General features: G+C 38.5%; 1 protein-coding gene across 2 annotated transcripts in view; it reads right to left on the bottom strand.

The window, feature by feature from the left end:
* hmcn1 (hemicentin 1) overlaps nt 1–16,088 on the bottom strand; it is an 80,457-nt gene that overhangs the window by 46,278 nt on the left and 18,091 nt on the right. For both annotated transcript variants that reach the window (XM_034882707.1, XM_034882706.1), the window contains exons 3-13: nt 15,346–15,504; nt 15,073–15,195; nt 13,747–13,918; nt 13,009–13,115; nt 9,183–9,303; nt 8,779–9,042; nt 8,532–8,676; nt 7,412–7,533; nt 4,255–4,524; nt 741–882; nt 464–591 (exon numbers count right to left, since the gene is read on the bottom strand). In XM_034882707.1, the coding sequence (XP_034738598.1) occupies nt 464–591; nt 741–882; nt 4,255–4,524; nt 7,412–7,533; nt 8,532–8,676; nt 8,779–9,042; nt 9,183–9,303; nt 13,009–13,115; nt 13,747–13,918; nt 15,073–15,195; nt 15,346–15,504 (1,753 nt within the window). The remainder of the gene's footprint in view (nt 1–463; nt 592–740; nt 883–4,254; nt 4,525–7,411; nt 7,534–8,531; nt 8,677–8,778; nt 9,043–9,182; nt 9,304–13,008; nt 13,116–13,746; nt 13,919–15,072; nt 15,196–15,345; nt 15,505–16,088) is intronic.

Below are 16,088 nucleotides of genomic sequence, written 5' to 3'. Positions count from 1 at the left end.
CAACAGGGCAGTTCCAAGTGCTTTACACAAAATCAGTTAAAAAACAGTAAAAAAATAGAAACAAATTTGTTGACAATTTGAAATGCAGTACATAATGTATGGCTGTTCATAGTGCAGCTAACGTTAATGTCTGTTTTATTTATCTCCATTTGACTGCAGGTCCCCTGTGCTTGCATGGTTTTTTCCTGGTGCTCCGGTTTTCTTCCAAATCCAAAGGCATAACGTTTAGGTTATTATTAACTCTAATAATTGACTCTAGGTGTGAATGGTTGTCTGTCTCTATGTGTCAGCACTGTGATTGTCTGGAGACCTGTCCAGGGTGTACTTTTGTCCAATGTCACCTGAGATTGGCTATAGCTCTCCACGGCCCTCTAAAAGATAAGAGAATCGAGCTTATGAATGGATGGATGAATGGATGCATGAGTGGATGGATGAATGGATGCATTTGCACTGTGGCACTCACCAAGGTAAGTGAGGACGGAGGTAACAGTGTCTGTCCCAGCCTGGTTGCTGGCCAGGCAGCCATACAATCCACCATCCTTTTTCTCCATGTTTCTTATAACCAATGTGCCATCAGGCGTCATCCTGTGTCTGAACACACACAAGATACACAATTCAGTATTTCCATGACATTTCAGCATGATCAAAAAGTGCACATGGAAGTGGGAGTGGACAAATGGGAGAGAGACCTTTAATTCTAAAGTCCTCTAATTTATTCATGTGAAAGAAGATGAATTCACCTGCTGGACGCAATGATGAACATGTCATTGTGGGTCCAGACAAGACGGGGTGGAGGGTAGGCCCTGGCCGAGCACCTGATCCTCTTTTCATCTCCTGCTGTAAAGGTTTGATTCCGAGGCTCTACTGAAACTCTGGGCACCTCTAGAGGAAAAGCGAAGGGAATCAAAAATAAAAATTTGCCAAAATATTAAACAATGAATCAATATAACATCTAATTCAGTCACTCGTTTCCAGAGATGTATAGCAACGAAGTAGAACTACTTCACTACTTTACTTAAGTACTAAAAGGCTGTATATGTACTCTACTGGAGTATTATTTTTTTTCTACTACTTACACTTTTACTTTAGTAAATATTTGCTATGAGTTTTATACTTTTACTCCCATACATTTTGGATGTGCTGCATCGTTACTTGTTACAACAAATCACTGTGAATGGCCGCAACTTTTGCTGCAATTTTTTCTTTCTACGCTCGTTATTGTAAGTGGAATGATAAGTTAAAGTCCAATAAGTGCTTTATCAAGCTGTATGAATGTGTGTCCTAGGCCAGCATAGGAAATTAATTAATAATGTAAAACATGTTCAAATTTGATTCATCCAATAATAGCCATTTTCATATTATACCAATATTTGCAGGACCCTGAGCTTTTTTGGTTACTAGTAAACTCAGCACAGAGTGGTTTTATTCTCCCCAAAGCAAGTTTTATTTTTATTTTTAAAAAACTATACAAAACCAGTTGAAATAACATAAACAATATGATATTCAAACTTTTGATTGTAACACATTTCTTTAAAATAAACTACTTGCAATACTTAAGTACAAAAAATGTTGAATACTTAAGTATTTCCACTTAGAGCACTTTAACTTCTACACATGTCAATTTTCTTATAGAGCACTTGTACTTTTACTCAAGCCCGGGTCTCTAGTACTTTATACATGTCTGCCTGTTTCACTTAGTATATTGTGATATAAAAGTGTTTTGGGGCCTCTTTTCTCAATAAGGATATTAGTGTATTTGGCTTTGAGAATTTTCACATAAAATCTTGATACATATATATATTGTTACCTATTAGTAAACCTAAGATAATGTCATTGAGGATTTGGACCTGTGTATGCTGGTCAGGAACTTCTTTCGTAACCCTGAATGAATTTAGGCTCGGTCACAAGATGTATCAGAGCATACACTTTTGTCACTGTAACAAGAAGAGTGGTGACTTTTACTACAACTACTAATGTTTCACAGCATATCTTTCACCCTTATTTCCTCTTTATTGGAAAAAAAAGGATGAATATTGAATCCAGACCAGGAGAAGCTCTGGAATCTGAAAAGACTTTCCAATTGATTCATGATGTGAACTGTAACTCATCACTTCAAGTGCGTGTTTTCTCTATTCTATTCCCATTGCTAGAAATATCTCCAATGCTCTGACATTTCCAAAATGTAGAAAATACAATGTGAGAACTAGTTGTAACAACAACAAAAATACGCTTCCAAAACAACAAAAATCTGATTTGTGTACATTAAAATGTCAGTGAGGGATTTACTTTTTTCCTATAACGAGAAGAAAGACAGTAAGTCAAACTTGTTATTCCTTGCATGCCATCTATAAACCAAAATATGACAGCGATCTTGGCTTGACTGAATAAGTGCTGTGGTGATAGAAAGCCAGTAGAAAACAGGATCAAAAGGTTGACACACCTGAGTACACTAGGTGTGAAGGAATGTTTAGTTTTTGTACTGACGCTTCAACGTCAATCATCAGTGATGCCACATTTTGAAAGAAATACAATGCATTTCCCAAATGCTGACAATAAATTTACAGTTAAGACTTTTGATACATCACAACCTTGACTTAAAATATAGTGAAATAGTGCAACCTTCCACTGTATTGATCTATATATCTTAGGGGTGCCTCAGGCTGTACTGTGCTGATTGTACGACAAGATGACTCAGTTGGAGATGTCCCTGCCCTGAGGGGGCAGGGACATCTCCAACTTCAGGAACAAGGAGGTTCCTGAGAGGGAAGACACATTGTTCTACCCTGAGTTGCCGCAGAAAGAAGCCTGTCTTTAGCACTCCCTTCATCACCTGCTTGGATTTTCCCTATTTCTTCCTCCCCCACTCATCTGCATTCACTCCCGCTCACAAGCATTAACTCCCGCTCACAATGCATCCTCCTCCTATCCCAACTTCCCCTTTCTTTTCATTAACTTCGTACATCTAGGAAAAACCTTCAGCTCATCCAGTAGAGCGTGTTCCCAATGTAGGCTTAGTTTTTGCCAAATTTGTAATATAATCTTTAAAATAAAATAAATAATCTTTAAAAATGTGCGTACACAATAGCATGTTTAGGTTGTTTTCCTTAAATTTTTCTTCCGAACTTTCTTTCACAGCAGAAAAACAGCTATATACCTCTACTTCATCAAATTTCTCTTGGCATGTGGTTCCACTGTGTTCCATCCAAGTGTTGTAAGATGTCAACAGACTTTACTCACTTCAAAGTGAGACTAATAACTAGGAAAAGAATGACCAGGGGGTAATTAGGAAACCCCAAGGGCTTGCTGACAGCTGGATTAGAGAGGGAAAGAGACGGGACCAAAAATAATAATAATAATGAAGAAACTGTGAGAAATTGGTTATAGAAAAGAATAACAAAGAAAGCTGTGACATAAAATATGAAAAACAATGCACTTTTGAGAAGATATAAAAAGAGAAAAATGTCTAGTTATACCCAAGAAAATGTTTAAGGGTCAACTTGTCAACTCATCACTCAGTGACACAAGCCAAATGACAGAGTTTGCCCTTCAAACTTGTCTCCTGCACGGGTATTAAATCTGCAACTTTTCAATGGGTGTCACTGGGGTTTACTTTGCATAGGCAATTATTTGCTGCAAAATCACACAGAATTTTCCAATCAGTCAAATTTAAGTCAAGAAAAAAAGTCAGTTTAAGGTGAAGTGGAACAATTTTTTTTTTATTCTAAAACAATAAAAACACATACATTGCAAGACACATTCAAGGAGGAATTCAGGCGAAAGTAAGCAGCATATGGTCTTTGAATTAACTTCTGACTGATTTTGGGACTGATGGTTGTATAACAAAGTAAATACTGGATGCTCATTTGGATTGGATTATAGTTATAGTTTGAATGGCTGTGATACATCAGCATTTCCTGGCCAAGCACGGGCGGTACTCTGTGGTGCTGGTCAGATAGCCAGGAATACTCTGTACAACAAAGTGTTCCTGATTCAGTGTCAGTGAAGTGTTAGGAACAGACTATGAGAACTGTCTGAATATGTAAAACTGTATTTTAGAGCTGCCTGACAATCAGCCATAAATTATTTTCACATATCTCATAAAGCTTTAGGGTGTAGGGTGCCCACATGAGAATGGGTCAAATTTAGGACGAGAGGGGGAAGGGGGGCATGGTAACATGAATTTCAAAACTGCCCAGAAATTATTTATTATTTTTATTCAAGAATTCAACTAAAAAGCAAGAACACACTCCTCACCTTGCACAGTGAGGTAAATTCGCTCTGCCACCACCCCTCCTTCGTTTATAGCGATGCACTCATACCAGCCCGAGTGATCTGGGGTCACAGCGGACACCCGTAGGGAAAGGTTGGTCAAGATTTGCACTTGTGGGTCCAAACGGGCATCCTGACCTCCTCTCAGCCAGGTAAGGTTGAAGCTGACCGTGCTGACGACATGGCAGGTGAGGACAGCACTGGAGCCAGGACAGACAGTTACATTACCCTCCACTGTGATGGCTGGAGGCGGCTCTGCAGGATGAGGGAATAATGTTGTTGACAGCTGCCAGGAACTTTACATCATAAAGAAAGCAAGACAGGAATTCAGAGCAAGTGGTTACTTTCTTGCATACACTTACATACGTTGAGACATCTATGAGATATGTTCCAGTCATGGGGAGCAATTACTTTCATTTTTAGAAGTCTATAGCATTTCTTTTTACCCTAAATGTATTTTCTTTGTGCCAAAACTTGACTTTCTGCTTGAGTCAGACAAGTTGTTCCCAACCTGTGGGTCAGGACCCCAACCATTTTCAAGGTGAATTTGAGCTGTTAGCAGATAATCGGGAAATTCAATTTGACCATTCCTTATTAAATTTTTTTTATTACGACTTGTTTCTCACATGTCAACCAACTTTATGGCATACAAAGTGAATACAATGTTATTTTATCCATGTTTCATCGTCAAAAGCAGCATATTGATGTCTGTCTAACCCTTTTATGATGCTCAGCTGTTACCTACAGTGTGTTTTGGTGTATTTCTTAACTTTTAATAAAGGAATTACATGTAGCATATTTGCGTGTAAAATAATGTAATACAATTATGTGATAATGATAATGATATTGATATGGTAATTATTTGAATGATGTTCATCATTTGCCCTTTCATATCTTATTTGTCTCTCAATCTTCCACTATCTCTGTATTTCTTCTCAACACAATGTCTCAGTGTGTCTTCAATCATTTTTTTCAAGGGTGAGCCAGAGCCAAGTAGGGAAATGAAGAGAGAAACAGTAGATGAGGGCAAGGAAAGGTATCAGAGGCTTTGGCTCTGGTACAAGGAGGATGCTGGGGATTTCAGCACCACTCCTTGGGATTAGGATGTCATAAATCTGGCAGCTGAGCGGGTATTATGTGTATGTTTCTGTATTTAAGTCTAAACTGTGGAGGACTGTCCTCGTGTTCCAAATATTACTGACCCAGTGACTAACTTTAGTGATGTTAAAAGAGGTAAAAGCTGAACAAACCATGTCCCCTCTGCACTTTTCTACTGCAAACATAGTGGGTGAGTTGTAGTAATAAATTACGCTTAGACGTTCCACAGATCTGTGCCTGGCTCCATTCCTCCTTTTTCTGTTTCACAAAGCAACTTTCAACTACTTCACACTCTCTTTTTCTCTGCGCTCCCCCTTCTTCCTTTTGGCTTGACATTCATCATGTTGATGGAACTCCAGTGAATTTCACAAAGCAGGAAGTTTTTTGGAAAGCAAAACGTGGACTGCAGTGGGACTTATGTGGTGTCAGTTCTGGGTTCTCATAATGGAAAGGGCTCAGATTGAAAAATGAACGCACTACCTACATTGTTGCCCAGTGGTGAAATCTGTAGGTATAAATCCTTAGATCCCAATGGTTTTGTCTGTTTTTTTTTTAAAGCTTTGACATCAAGATGATCACATAATCACTATCAAAGTAATTTATTAAATAGATTATGAATTTCTCAGTGGGATTGTATATTGTTATGCATTTCTTATGGTGGTGACCTGTGAGTATTTGTATTTAAGCTCTGCTGTGCATACGAGTGACAGTATACAGACCTAAACTATCACTACACTGTGTTCTTTGTGCAGAGCCTGGAATTCCTTTACAGCTTTATATGTATTCTCAACTTACATCATATTTACAGCCAATTGCTTTACAAATCAGGCACAAAAAAATACCATATTTTTAAATTTTCCTTAAAACTACATTAATTCTGCCATCCGGCAGGTTCTCCGCTGGGATGCACAAGATACCTTAAACCCTATGAAATTCAACCCACATCAACTGGCACTCAGATTACAAACATATGTCCATAAGTAGTGTAAGTGTATGGGTTGGTGGGACTGAGAGTGTGTGTAAACCTATTGAGTTTGACATAAACTTCCTCTTGCTGCACCATTTCACTCAAGGTATTTTGTGTCTTTATAGTGCAAGTATTATTTTCCAAACATGATACAGCTCATTAAAGACAGTGATACTTAAAAGCCCAAGGGAAATCACATTTTCCATCCCTTTTTGTTATAAAAAAGAATGTCAACATGTTTTTTAAATGTATTGTTATTGTTTAAATGTATTGACAGTTTGTATTATTAAATGGAAGAAATAAGGTCTTGGAAATATAATATAAAATAATCGTCTCAGATGGCTAGATTGCCTTGTCGGTGTGTAGTGTGGATAGCATCTGGCAGGCTGCCTGAGTGCCAATGTTACACCGTAGGGAATGAGTGAGAAAGTAAACTAACTTTGCGCTGCAGCCTACATGTCAGACAGTGAAAAGGAACACATCTATATAGATTAATACCTAATAACAGTATTCCGCTGATTTTATGCAAAACTATGGGATGCCACTACAAAACCAAAAATAACTAAATCTCTCTTTTGGTTTTACATTCTTTTCTTAAAAAAGAACAAAAAATAAGTGCAGGAAAAAAATGCAATTTAATTTCAGTTGGACTTTAAATTGCTGACTACCCTACAAATAAATCCATCACACACCAATTGCACTTGTTGACAGTCTAATGCTTGCCGGCCCCTAAACATTTCTGTCTAACAGCCCTGGCTCATTACACATTGTGATGTAGGGTAGCTCAACTGTTAATTAACATAAATTACAGTATTACAAATAAATTTTGCTTCAGTTGTTTTCTTTTGACAATATGGTTCCTAATGTCATTGTATTGGTAAACATAGTTCATTTGTGCTGACAGAGTGTTTAGCTTTACTGAGGCCCTCTGCATTTTGTGTGTCTGCTTGTAATTATGATTTTAATGGAATTGTTGCTTTATTATTACATTATTACAAGTAAATCACCAAATAGGTAGAGTATATTGCCTGTTATCAAACTGTGACAGGGCGAATGAATCTTGGTATGTGTGCTTACCTGATACATCCAAGAAGGTGCGAGCCCTTCCTGTCCCAGCGCTGCTGATAGCAATACACTCGTAGTAACCCTCATCCTTAAGAGTTACCTGTGCTATTTCCCACATTGCATTGTCGGACTCACTAGAATCAAAAGGAAGAATGTTAAGTTTCTCTATCTTCACTATTCCTTCGGAATAATGCTGAATCCATTCAATCTCCTACTAGCTACTACATCCATTGATCTGGTGAAATCAAATCAGATTTATTTACACAGGAGTGCAGAGATGGAAACATAATATGCAAGATTTAAGCTCAAACTAAGTGTATCAGTTTGTCTTTCGGCCTATGGAGAGATATCTCTCAGAAGCTATCAATACATTAGCAGATTTGCATGACTGGTCATTGGCCAAAGGGGTAAGTGATACGGTTTTTCAGCATGTAATGACTGAACAGATCATATCATCATCAAACTCTTAGCAAACAGAAGAAGGAGCAACCGCTTCATCATCGACCTCATCTATCAACATTGCACACAGTGCATCTGTGGAGCTCCTGTCCAGTTTGAAAATGAGTGATGGATTTCCAAAACTGGTAAGGTAGTAGAAGGGCAACCCATAAAGCCGCTGAACAAATACAGTTCTGATCGAACACATGTTGCTGAAACAGTCTTCTGACATACTTAAAAGGTGGATAAGACTTTAACAGATGTATCCAATGACACAATTCAGGAACCGCCATAATAATGTATGAATATCATGACTTTAAACAGGTTGAAAATGGAATATAGATAAAAAAAGACCTTATGTTGAAATTACATCACATGAAACTGGCATATAGTGTTACTACAGTTTTAGCAGATGTATGCACTTTACTGCAATGCTTTTCCTCTTTATATCTGACTTTTTTTACTTTTATTTAAGAAGAGCACCAGAGAAGCAGTCACTTTTTTTTCCTGGTAGAGTTTTTCCTTATCTGAATTGAAGGTCTAAGGATAGAGGGGGTGGTATGCTGCATAGACTGACCTCCCTTGTGGCAAATTTGTGATATTGGGCTACATACATAATATTGTTTTGATGTGAAACAATTTGATTTTAAAGGACAGTGTCTAAACTGACACACATCTCCCCAACCCTGCTCACCTGAAGAGTTGGTCCACCCCAATTTGTGTACCATCCCTGCTGAAGCGCAGAGTGAAGGGGACAAGGCTCTCTATCTGGCAGTGGACAACCCCTCTCTGGAGGTAGTATCCATGACTTGTGGCTGGCATCAGCACCTTAGGGGCATCTACGAGAGAGATTGGAAATCAGCAAACAAGTTAATCACTAACATCGGGCAGTTGAATAAATTACCAAGCAATACATATGGGTGACAACCTGTATCACTGACCTGGTACAATGCTGGAGAAGGAAACACTGGAGAGTCGCTGGAACGGGAAACCATCCCGGTCATATCCTGTCACCTGCAGGAAGAAGGCGTCATTGGGTGGAATGAACTCTGTGATGTTCCAGAGGCCAAATGGGTCGCGCTTAGGGTAGTAGCGGATTGGCAAAGTTTTGATCACTTCGCCCTTGATTGACACAAGGTTCAGCCTGTCAGCCCGAGCAGGAGGTGAGAGCCCGGTGGTGTTCAAAAGGATGTGAGTGGGAATACCTGCAATGGTAAAATTTAAACTGTATACTTTAATGTCCCAAAGCAAAATATTGTAAGTAAACACAACAGTTGAAAGGAAAGCAAGCAACAGCAGCTTTCTTTTGTTTTTTTTACAATTTTATAAGGTTGACCTCACTGACCTTGAACTGGCCTACTGGAAGTCTTTTTGAAGTCCAGGGTGGGCTTACTGGAAAACCCGGCTCGGAAGTGAATTGTGCTGAGACCTGAGATACGGACTGAATGTCTTCCTTCACTAGAGGTCTGTATCAACGAAAGGGGAACTGTAGATTTACATGTGTCCAAGACTCACTGGTTAGTACATCCATGTTTCAGGCTTAATCTGAATGATAACATTTTGTCTTATCCTACAAAATATCCTATAAATAATCAGTATTTATATAAAACAAGAACATTTTGCGGTCACATCTTTATGGTTTACAACTGTTGTTTGATAAGTACTGTAGTATTAAATTTTTGGTACAAATTGATTTGGTCAAAAACTCCAGCTAACAATTGATGTTTTTTATAACTTATGAAAACAAAAGAAAGAATAGTTGTTGCTTTAACAGCAGCACAAAGTGGTCTAAATGACAGACAGTACTGGGACTGTGATGTAACAGCCTCTTGTATGCCAACCATCCCTGCGTGTATAGACAGGCCACTTTAAGTAAGTCAAGACTGACTGTTGGCTGCCTTACACAAGAGCTTATAAAACATCCATAATTCATAGATGACCCATTCAGTCTGACATTCATACTTTAATTAAAAAAACACAACCACTATAATCATGGGGTCTTTTTAGTGTGGAGGTCTTTTGAAGCTCTGCAGAAATAGAGACAGAGTAATTACAATAAAATATAGGTTGGAGAGAGGTGGAAACTCCTCATCTTAGGTAAAACACCTCAGAGGTGTCACAGACATTTACTCATGATGCAGAGTGAGGCACGCAAAACATACACTGTCATTTGCAATTGCCTAAAATGAAAGAGAATGTGTGGATTTACTGTATTTTGCAATTACTGAGTTCTACTTGACTAAAACCTCAATCCTTGTTTAAAGAAACCCGCCAACAGGATAGAGTGGTGCATTTAAACAGACGTATACCACAGCTAGAGCTGACATTTATCAAACAACGAGTTTATGCCAGGGCAAAGAGGATCTGGCACAGCCTTTAATGCTAATACCTGCACAACATGAAAAATAACACATGTAGTGGCCATCAAACCAGCTATAATGGCCGCCATTAGCTGGTTGTAAATGAGGCCATAACTAGAGGAGAGGTCCCTTAAAGGTCACGTTCTTACCAAAGACTAGAAGAATCCCTGTCATTAAAGCCAATTTCACACCCACTCGGACAAATTGAGCAGCACAGGTCTTTTACTGTCCTGCTTCTTTGTCCCCATTTTTTTAAAGATGTGATGTTTTGTTTTGTGTTTAGCGCAGCATACCTGGCTGCTATCTGACCATCAGACAGAACAATATAAGAAGAAAGGAGCAGAAAAGGCAGACACAAAGAACATTAGTGGGGCAGGTCACTGACGTTCTTCCTTTGAGCTGTTTAAATGCTTTTCAAATTACAGCCTTTCTAAACTATTATCATGTGCTATAAAATTCAGGATGAAGCTCAAATGCATTCATCAATGCTGATGTCACTGTAGCATGAAGAAGTCTGACCTACATGACTCATATTTAAACACTTACACACACATAGTCACACACAAAGCATAAATGAAAAAGATGTTCACTTCTAATGAAGATCCTTTTTTTATCTGACAGAGGTAACAGTCTGAAGATTTCACATTTGAAACTGACAACAGGGTCACTGTTGACTGGCATTTGGTTTATGCACACCTGGTCTCATTTCCTCATAGTGCAAAACAGATAATTATAATATTTCTTCTGTTTTAATTGCCATTACAGTATTTGCACATTGATTACACTTAGTAATAGTAGTTGAATATACTGAAATTAGCACACAGTGAATGTAAGGTAGGTCGGCAAGGTTTAAAACTGTGGGCAAAACTGAAGAAGCAGGGGGTGATAGTGGGGTGAGCCCACCTTCTACACTTCGCCACAACATCCAATTAAAGGCAGATTAAAATGGATCAAATTCCTTTTCACACACAATCTATGGCCTGGGTCTTACACTGGGGTGTTAGGGCCATTAGCCTTACTGAAACCCAGCATGGCAGAACAGATAAATCCCCGTAAAGTATTTATCCACATTTCTTTCGATGTCCTGGGAAACTAGGCTACAGATGAGAGGGAGATATTTTAGTCTACAAGCCAGATGAGATTGGAAAAGGCAGTGCCTAAGAAAATAAATGGGACAAACGATGTATTAAGACAAAGATGTATTGGTGCCAAAGAAAGAGACCGATAGAGAAAACAGAAGATCCTCCTGGGCTTCTCAGAGGGAGATAATTAGAGGATGACAGAGAGAGAGTCATAAAGGAAGATGAGACAAGAGCATAACAAGAGGCAAATGGGACAGAAATAAAACAGGAGGATGCAATTTTTCTTGACTATGTCTGCTTTATATCCCTCATCACTTTTATGAGCACTATCAATGAAACAGCTTACCATGTTAATTGGCTGAAGTTTGAAAGAAAAGACCTCAATCAAAGACTTCTGATATGGTGTTTAAGTTGAGATTAAACAGAACATAGTAATGCAGAACTTTTCACGTTAAAGCATCTGTTAACCCCAAAGTTTTGTTTAACAAGTTCCCCCGATCAGGAATGAAAATAGAAATCCAATGCAAACAACGTTTCAAAAGCTGAAAAGGGTTTGCCAGAGGTAATGCAACATACTGAGGAGTGTTTTCACAGGGTTCTAACACACAAAAACCTGTAATGCTACAGTAAGAAATGTTAAGCTCCTGACAGTTTTTCTGTGTGAACAGAGAAAGGCCTCCTTACACCGGTGTTTAGTGACAGACCTCAGCATGAGAATAACATGTGGGTTAAGTGCAGACACAGCTGGAAAAGGCTTGTTTCATCCTATACAGTAAATCATCCTCAGTCCCAAAATCAAAAAACGCATTACTGACTGAATGTACATCCCACATCAATGTTACATTTTTGAGTTAGCTTTACATCAAGACAAATCAATGTAATTTAAACTTTGAATACAATGGATCTTGCAAAATGCCCATAATGCCATTAGTGTCCACTGAGAGATGATTACAGAAGCATTAAAAGACATGACGTGAAGAACATAGAAGAAGAGCCACAACAAGTAAGAGACGCAGGGTTGTATTTATGGAAGTTTCATGTTGTACAAGAATAAAAACAGCCTAGAAGTGTAGAAGTGCCAGAACAAATCTTGGGAAATCAGATCCTTAAGACATCCTCATGTCCTCACAATTGCACTTTTTTTGAAGAGGAAACATAGAGATGACATAGTTTTTTATCTAATATCTTAAATTTAAATCGTTGCTAACACATTACACAGCTATGCAAAGATGAGGGAAGGTGTCCCAGAAGGAGTCTAAAGAGAATACAGGGGCCACCAGGTTAAAATGCTTGCAATTTCCCAACATCTGGTATCAAAAGCGCAGGCAGTCAAACGTGTGTCCTTTTTTTGCATTACCTCGACAGCAAGATGCCAACATTTTCAACTCAAAAAGTGGAAATAAACAGCAAGAGCCCCAGACAAAAATGTAGCAGCTTACGTTGACAGTGGTTGCCTTGAACATACTTTATCTTCATCTACCAGACTGTCTTAAAAATCATTTTAATGCTCAAATGTGTCTTTGTGATCAGGTTTTTTGTTTGCTTGAAAATTCTTTCACCAGATGTCACGCATGTTAAATTTATTACATATCATTGTATCCCAACATGCTGATTTATTACTGTAGTAATATATCAGCACTTAGGAACTACTTTCAAGGGCACAGTTCCCTGCTGGGGAAGGAGAAGCCTGCAATTTTACACACATTCCCAAAAAGAATGAATTGTTTACCTTGATAGACCACATCCCAGGCTGTGGATCCTTGATGTTGACAACTTTGGCAGAGTTGAGAATGTGCAAGAGCTCCGTCAGGCCATCACTGTTCCCAACAAGCTTCCCTAGAGGCCAAACATGAACACTGAGACAATTATTCACCTTTTCTGCAGCTTTGACTGATACAAATGAATTCTTAACACTTTTTGCTTGATGCATGGCTTCAAATTACAAAAGTCATCGACATATAAAGACTATGGTTTTAGCATTAAACAACAAGTGCTTAATTACTGAACCCCAGATGACGTTGGAATACATCCAGCCCTATGATAGAGAATTATTGTTTTCCGCGTAGTCACTAGACTAGACAAATAAATGGGCAATAAATACACAAGTTTTTGGTTAGTTTATATAAATAAACAACACATAATGCTACTTAGTCTTAGTCTTTAAGTCTGAAATGTTTTACTGAAGCAATGGAAGATAATTTTTTCCAAAAGATACAGTATTTATTATGATGTGGTGGAGAGTGCTGTGTTAAAAATCTCCCATAGATGTTCATAACATATGATTCAATCATCTTCATGCTCATCAAACCATTCAATGAGCCCACACACCCTATACTCCGCTGTTATTTATATTTTTCTCAACCATATATATACTGTGTTTATATTTATATAAACATCAATCTAAAAGTGAAGATTTTTTAGGAATCCCAGTAGCAATCCTGCTTATGTATGGTAACACTTATCATACCCTGGGGGTTCTTTATCTCAATGTTAGGTGCTAAGCCGCTGAGGGCCACAGTGACTTCCTTCAGGCTGGGGTCAAAGGGCATCTGCCAAGTGTTGCTGGTACCAGTGATGTGATCAGTGGACAGCAGGTGGACCTTAGATGACTGAACTGCCTCCTCCACCCATTTCAGAACCTCAAGCGAAAGGAAGAAAATGTGAACAATGTAGGAATTACACATTATTTATAGTGTGGGAAATGTAATCTGTCTCTATGATGGTACTGTTTACGTCAGATTAGGTGCTTTGTTGACCACAATCAACAACAAATCCTTTTATCAATGAATAACAGACACAGAAACACACACACACACACACATACACGCACACACAAAACCCCCTCCGCTGCACACAAGGTCATCCCCTCAACATGTGCAAAGCTTTCATCAGGAAGTTTCTGACATTCCCCTGTGTCCTGCCCCCTGTTTTCCCCTGTCCCTATGGAGAACTCAACAGCTACTGTGTGAAACCCAGACACAATTTAACCAATTAAAAGTCAAACAGGCTTTTGTGATGTGAGAGTAAGATGATGCTCCATAAAAGTACATTTTCTGGATTTGTCATGAATTTTCATCAAGTTGTTTCTTAAAGCTACAAGCCTTTTTAGAATAATCACTGCAAATAGACCAAACATGGTCAAGGTATTTGATGCTAGTGTTTCTCAAAACTAGTTCTAAAACAACATTTCTAATTTACGTCCTTGCTTTAATTGAAATCAGCCCTGGTGGCACAAATAACAATAAATAATAGTAAAAGGAAGGTTTCTTGTTATCCTGCAAATGTTTTTAGTGAAAATTACGCTGCTGATTAACATTTATATAAAAAGGACAAACCGAGAGACACAGAAGGTACAAAAAATGGATTCATTGAGAAATGGGAGTATCACCAAAATGACAGACAAGCGTTGAAGGACTCTCATGCAGTCTCATAGAAAATTGTTCAAAATCGAGAATCCCTTATTCCCCTACCCTGAATCTTATATTAAAGTAATAAAACAGCAATGCTATTCGAACTACAGGCTTTGACTTGCTGCCGAGTCCAAGACTGCTGATTTACAATTCTAGGAATGGTTGAAATAGCTACAGTATCCATCATTCAATTGAATGTTTCCTGCTTATTGGATCTGGAGTCCAGACTTGAACATGGGCATATGTAAAACCTTTTATTGCCATTTATTTTACACAGCTTAGTGAAATAATGTGAATGCTGTGACCAAAGCACGTCTTTGACCAGAAAGTTGTTCTTCTTGAACCAAAGTGCAGCTCCAAATTTAGTTTAGTAATGCTCTTACCTCATTGACCTGTTTCTTGTCTAGATGGAAGACCTGCCCAGAGCTGGTAGAGGCAATCTCCTCGTAAACCTTGTAGCCGATGTGAGTCCTATCATCACAGTCTCCTGTCAGCACAAACACCACCTACACACACACACACACACACACACACACACAGACACAAACACACAAATACACACACACACACATATAAATATAATTACATTAAGGTAATAATTTACCTGTATGTTGAACTTGTATACAATATGCTATTGTGTGCAGTAATTTCCAAACCTGTGACTGTTTCTGCTGAATAAGCTGCAGGACTTCATGAGTCAACTTGTAATCTTTGGAACGGGCATCTGTGAAGACATAAATAAAGGATCCCGGCAAGGAGATCTCCAAGGCAATTTTAATGGCGCCAATGCTCATCTCTGGACAGTCCCCACCTCCCTGAGAAAGAGCAGGATATCATCAGCAAATGGTGTGTATGTACATATATATGTGTGAGTTTGTGATCAACCAACACAGCTCTCTGATTTGTTTGGTCATTATTAGTTAGTATGCAGTCTAAGGTAATACATGGCCATTTCATTAGGTATACCTGTACTATGTCAACACAAACTGAACATTATAGGCATTATTTAAGTCAGGTGTTCTCATGAACACCTGATTTAAACTACACCTGACTTAAACTACGAAAAGTAAAGAACAAGGATTTGTATGTATTTAACGTATTTGTTGCTCTATGCACCACACTGACTGCTGCTGAATAAAACACTGAGCTTTCAAGCCGGGGAGCGGAGTTCACTTCCCGAGGACAACAAAAGACTTTCCTCTGGAGTGTTTTAATCCAAACCAAAATCTTTTTTTCTAAATTGAACTAGTTGTTTTGGTGCCTTAACTTAATTGTCAGCGCTCCGTTTTGTCAGTTGAACTTAACTGCCACAGCCCCTGAAAGGACTGTCATCTCGCAATGCCCTGTAGCCGGCTTCTAGTAACCTTTTGTCGGTTAAACTCAACTAGCAACGGTTGCT

The sequence above is a fragment of the Etheostoma cragini genome, chromosome 9 (genome assembly GCF_013103735.1).
Source record: "Etheostoma cragini isolate CJK2018 chromosome 9, CSU_Ecrag_1.0, whole genome shotgun sequence".
Lineage (NCBI taxonomy): Eukaryota > Metazoa > Chordata > Actinopteri > Perciformes > Percidae > Etheostoma > Etheostoma cragini.
Note: the sequence above shows the minus strand (reverse complement) of the source record. Positions and strands in the feature narration are given on the sequence as shown.